General features: G+C 47.2%; 1 protein-coding gene across 1 annotated transcript in view; it reads left to right on the top strand.

Moving 5' to 3' along the window:
- Window positions 1–354: 354 nt before the first annotated feature.
- Eip63E (cyclin dependent kinase Eip63E) overlaps window positions 355–6654 on the top strand; it is a gene marked incomplete at its 5' end in the record, with an annotated part of 709236 nt that continues 702936 nt past the window's right edge. Inside the window, one exon of the mRNA XM_080266993.1 lies at window positions 355–448. Coding sequence (XP_080123119.1) covers window positions 355–448 — 94 coding nt within the window. The remainder of the gene's footprint in view (window positions 449–6654) is intronic.

The raw sequence follows: 6654 nt of genomic DNA, 5'->3' as shown, positions 1-6654 counted from the left end.
AATGCTCAGACGAAGTTGCGTCCATGGTGCCACCTCTCCATGCCTTCCCTCGTGCTACACGGGCAGCTGGCAGCGCTCATGACTGGAATGTCACTCAGCCATATTGCAGAACTTCTGCCTATCAGAATTCTTTCATTCCCCAAACTACGTATCTCTGGAACTCGCTTCCCCAGAGTTGTTTCCCTCCAGACTTCAACCTACAGCTGTTCAAGTCTAACTGTTACAGATATTTTATGAACAGCAGACACCAGTAATCTGGTGTGTGGATTTTTTTTTTATTCATTTGTTTTTCCTTCCTCTGTTCTGTTATTAAAAAAAAAAAAATAAAAAAAAACTTACGTAACTCTACCTTTCCTTACAGAGGTGGTGATGAGGGAGAAGAAAGGAGGAGCATTAAGTAAGGTGCAGAAGCTCAAGAGGCGGATATCAAACAGCTTCGGGAAACTAGGTAAGTATTTTTTTCCTGTAAACGACAAGGAAGTAGTATATGGGTGCATGACGTCAACACGCTGGAGACAGAAGTGAAAGAATTTTTGTTTTAGTGTCAGAGAAATAAATATGAAAGGGATCGTGTTTATTTGCTGGTTTTTACTCTGCCTTGTTTGTATTGATGCAAGTGGTGCCAGTAATGGAGGAATTTGTGGAGCATGTTGGTGAGAAGAATGGAAGTAGGAGTTGGCGGTATGTTGAAAATTTGACATAACATTTGGTTTTGATGCTTGTGAAATTGACAGGAAGTGTTGATAACAGAGAATTGATGAAGCTTGTTGGCAACGAAGAAACTAATGGTGTGTGTTGATAGTACAGAGACTGATGGGATGATGGCGAAACTGATGTAATGTGTTGATGATACATATTTAAGCTATGCCGAGATTCGATCAGGTAACTTCTTATGCCCAAAGAAATCATTTTTTATTTCATTGCTGGCGTTGGCGGAACATTTTATTTGACTTAAAAGAACACCCAATTAGTGGAGTTTATTAAAGGCTACATCAGACCCCATCACTGTGTAAATTCCCTCGAGCTGGATACAGTTATTGGGGTTACCAAGAATGTAATACAGAAAATATCCTCTCCACTCCTGAGACGTATACCATTCCGTATAGCCTAGTGTAAGTAAATTGTATAAACTTAATGGCATCTTGCTGATCAACATTGAGATGGATTGGACGGATCGTAATGTCACTTCATTAGTTCCCAAACCAAATGTGCTCCAGATAAAAAAATAAATAAATAAATAAATAAAAACCGGTACACATTCAGCGTGAAAAAGCCAGACACAGTTAACGATGAATATTGCAAATGTACGTTGTTTCTGCCCACCGTTGGAAGGCCTGTTGTCATAAGGATGCCGTACATCGTTGGTTTGCGACGTGTCTGAATTTATGCATAGGAAGCAGTGTTGTCATTCATTTGTAGCAGCCCTCGTTGTGAAAGGTGATAACAGCGCCACGTATCTCACACAAAGTTTCCTTGGTGAATGGCGTGGTCAAGAAGGTAATGTCCGATACTGACGCTGACTGACAGCATTGTGTTGTTTCGTGTTCCTTAAGTGGAGTGAGTGATAACTGTGGAAACATTCATGGTATAACGGTAATATGACACAGGAAGTGAATGGTGTGTATTTTATTAAGGCGTCATGCGTGCAGTATGTACCTCTCCACTTCGAGACGCTCTCTTGCATTTTAACCCCAAGCACATGGTTGTAGTCAGAGCAGAATAGAGTTATCGCCGTCAGAAGAAAATTACATTTAGATTAGATTTGTTTCTAACCATTTCGATCTGAGAAATCCTCTGTAGGTTACATGAAATTATCCTGTGTTTGTAAGAGTTAAGCAGAAAAATCGTTATCTTAGTGTAGGAGTTGTTTCAAACTTTACCATCGTCATGATCATGATCATCATCTCATGATCCCGTTTCACTTTTCCACCAGCAGGTGAAGTCAGGTAGGGTACAAATATTCAGGAAAGAAAAAAATATGGTAGTGGGAGAACTAATCAACGGCCTGCCTAATGAAATGGGCCACACACTCATTCATTCACCATTCATTTTCGCGAAATTCTGGCTCTGCCTGATAGGTGCACCTTTCTTTCAGCAGCATCATAACTGAACCGCCTGTCATACACCCCTCCGTACAGTATTCGTGCATCTAGATCGAGCCCTTGCCAGATTCATAACCTCATCAGCCTTCATACATCTTTCTCACATTCACGTACCCGGTACCATATCTGTCTACCTTCTTCTTGGCCAACCTCGGCTTCTCCCACCTTCAGCCTCTCTCGCATATACCCTCTTCACCACCCTGTTGATATCTCTTTCCATATGACCTACAGTCCAAGCACTTTCTCTTCTACTCTGTTGTCCACGGTCTTCATACTCCACGTCTTTTATGAATCTAACTAGTTTTTATTCTCTCCACTCTCCGCATTCAACACGTTTCTAAAAAATCCCTTCCCCGCTGCTCCAACTCTTGACCTTTTGTTTTCACGCCACACCAGAGTCTCACACCTATACTATAGTGTGGGTACTAATACTCCATACAATCTTCTTGCAGTTGCCCCCCCCCCAAACACACACACACACACACACACACACACACACACACACACACACACACACACACACACACACAGTTGCCCCCCCAAACACACACACACACACACACACACACACACACGTTAGTGTGGGTACTAATACTCCATACAATCTTCTTGCAGTTGCGACCCCCAAACACACACACACACACACACACACACACACACACACACACACACACACACACACACACACACACACACACACACACCTGTTTCGTATCAAGGCTTTCATAGCACCAGCCACTTTCCTTCCATGTGCCACTGTACTTTCCACTTCCTTTGCACATTTGCTCCCCCCCCTTTTTCCTATCATTGCGCCGAGGTACTTAAACTTTTTCACCAAATCAGCCGTCTGTCCTTTCACAGAACATCACACACCTCTCATCTACAACCACCTTATTTTTATATGTATTTACTCTCAAGTCCCGGCGCTCTTACAGTAAACATCAACAAAACTCCACACTAATCTGCAAAGCTCATATTGAGTGTTGCCAGTTGCACAGCATCATCTGCGTACATCTGATCTAAAACACGCCTTCCATCGCCATTCATCGCTATTCTCATTCCTTCCACCACTATTATCAGTATTGGTCTCTGGTATGGAACTGTAGGACACACTGGATGGAACTCTTCATGTAACGCGTTGTGCACTAGATCATTATATATTACTTGCATCCGTAATGGTAACATCATGTATGTTGATTGTATGATGTCAGTTGAAATAGCGTAGTATACGACAGGTATGCAGTGTTGTATAATTTTCCCACTTGCACGAGTATCAGCCTTCCCCAGACATCATACATTGTACCAACCCTCCCCAGACATCACACACTGTACCAACCCTTCCCAGACATCACAAACTGTACCAACCCTCCCCAGACATCACACACTGTACCAACCCTTCCCAGACATCATACACTGTACCAACCCTCCCCAGACATCACACACTGTACCAACCCTTCCCAGACATCATACACTGTACCAACCCTCCCCAGACATCACACACTGTACCAACCCTCCCCAGACATCATACACTGTACCAACCCTCCCCAGACATCACACACTGTACCAACCCTTCCCAGACATCATACACTGTACCAACCCTTCCCAGACATCACACACTGTACCAACCCTTCCCAGACATCACACACTGTACCAACCCTCCCCAGACATCACACTTTACCAACCCTCCCCAGACATCACACACTGTACCAACCCTTCCCAGACATCACACACTGTACCAACCCTTCCCAGACATCACACACTGTACCAACCCTTCCCAGACATTACACACTGTACCAACCCTCCCCAGACATCACACACTGTACCAACCCTTCCCAGACATCACACACTGTACCAACCCTGCCCAGACATCACACACTGTACCAACCCTCCCCAGACATCACACACTGTACCAACCCTACCCAGACATCACACACTGTACCAACCCTCCCCAGACATCACACACTGTACCAACCCTTCCCAGACATCACACACTGTACCAACCCTCCCCAGACATCACACACTGTACCAACCCTTCCCAGACATCACACACTGTACCAACCCTCCCCAGACATTACACACTGTACCAACCCTTCCCAGACATCACACACTGTACCAACCCTCCCCAGACATCACACACTGTACCAACCCTTCCCAGACATCACACACTGTACCAACCCTTCCCAGACATCACACACTGTACCAACCCTCCTCAGACATTACACACTGTACCAACCCCCAGACATCACACACTGTACCAACCCTTCCCAGACATCACACACTGTACCAACCCTGCCCAGACATCACACCGTGTACCATCACTGCCCCGACATCACACACTGGACCAACCCTTCCCAGACATCACACACTGTACCAACCCTTCCCAGACATCACACACTGTACCAACCCTTCCCAGACATTACACACTTTACCAACTCTTCCAAGACATCACACACTGTACCATCCCTTCCCAGACATCACACACTGTACCAACCCTCCCCAGACATCACACACTGTACCAACTCCTTCCCAGACATCACACACTGTACCAACCCTTCCCAGACATCACACACTGTACCAACCCTTCCCAGACATCACACACTGTACCAACCCTTCCCAGACATCACACACTGTACCAACCCTTCCCAGACATCACACACTGTACCAACCCTTCCCAGACATTACACACTGTACCAACCCTACCCAGACATCACACACTGTACCAACCCTACCCAGACAACACACACTGACCAAACCCTTACCAGACATCACACACTGTACCAACCCTCCCCAGACATCACACACTGTACCAACCCTCCCAAGACATCACACACTGTACCAACCCTTCCACGACATAACACACTGTACAAACCCTCCCCCGACATCCCACCCTGTACCAACCCTCACCAGACATCACACACACTGTACCAACCCTCCCCAGACATCACACACTGTACCAACCCTCCCCAGACATCACACACTGTACCAACCCTCCCCAGACATCACACACTGTACCAACCCTACCCAGACATAACACACTGTACCAACCCTTCCAGACATCACACACTGTACCAACCCTTCCTAGACATCACACACTGTACCAACCCTCCCCAGACATCTCACACTGTACCAACCCTTCCCCAGACATCACACACTGTACCAACCTTCCCAGACATCACACACTGTACCAACCCTTCCCAGACATCACACACTGTACCAACCCTTCCCAGACATCACACACTGTACCAACCCTTCCCAGACATCACACACTGTACCAACCCTCCCCAGACATTACACACTGTGTCCCAGACATCACACCTGACATCACACACTGTACCAACCCTTCCCAGGACATCACACTGTACCAACCCTCCCCAGACATCACACACTGTACCAACCCTTCCCAGACATCATACACTGTACCAACCCTCCCCAGACATCACACACTGTACCAACCCTACCCAGACATCAAACACTGTACCAACCCTCCCCAGACATCACACACTGTACCAACCCTTCCCAGACATCATACACTGTACCAACCCTTCCCAGACATCACACACTGTACCAACCCTTCCCAGACATCACACACTGTACCAACCCTCCCCAGACATCACACACTGTACCAACCCTTCCCAGACATTACACACTGTACCAACCCTCCCCAGACATCACACACTGTACCAACCCTTCCCAGACATCACACACTGTACCAACCCTCCCCAGACATTACACACTGTACCAACCCTCCCCAGACATCATACACTGTACCAACCCTTCCCAGACATCACACACTGTACCAACCCTTCCCAGACATCACACACTGTACCAACCCTTCCCAGACATCACACACTGTACCAACCCTTCCCAGACATCACACACTGTACCAACCCTCCCCAGACATCACACACTGTACCAACCCTCCCCAGACATCACACACTGTACCAACCCTCCCCAGACATCACACACTGTACCAACCCTTCCCAGACATCACACACTGTACCAACCCTCCCCAGACATTACACACTGTACCAACCCTTCCCAGACATCACACACTGTACCAACCCTCCCCAGACATCACACACTGTACCAACCCTTCCCAGACATCACACACTGTACCAACCCTACCCAGACATCACACACTGTACCAACCCTTCCCAGACATCACACACTGTACCAACCCTCCCCAGACATTACACACTGTACCAACCCTCCCCAGACATCACACACTGTACCAACCCTTCCCAGACATCACACACTGTACCAACCCTTCCCAGACATCACACACTGTACCAACCCTTCCCAGACAGCACACACTGTACCAACCTCTACACCTCCCTCCCCAGACATCACACACTGTACCAACCCTTCCCAGACATCACACACTGTACCAACCCTCCCCAGACATCACACACTGTACCAACCCTCCCCAGACATCACACACTGTACCAACCCTACCCAGACATCACACACTGTACCAACCCTCCCAGACATCACACACTGTACCAACCCTTCCCAGACATCACACACTGTACCAACCCTCCCCAGACATCAC

This window comes from Coenobita brevimanus, chromosome 23 (assembly GCF_032717465.1).
Source record: "Coenobita brevimanus isolate Jiangsu-jjx chromosome 23, ASM3271746v2, whole genome shotgun sequence".
NCBI classification, from domain to species: domain Eukaryota; kingdom Metazoa; phylum Arthropoda; class Malacostraca; order Decapoda; family Coenobitidae; genus Coenobita; species Coenobita brevimanus.
The sequence above is the reverse complement of the archived record's forward strand: the minus strand, read 5'-3'. Positions and strand labels throughout refer to the sequence as shown.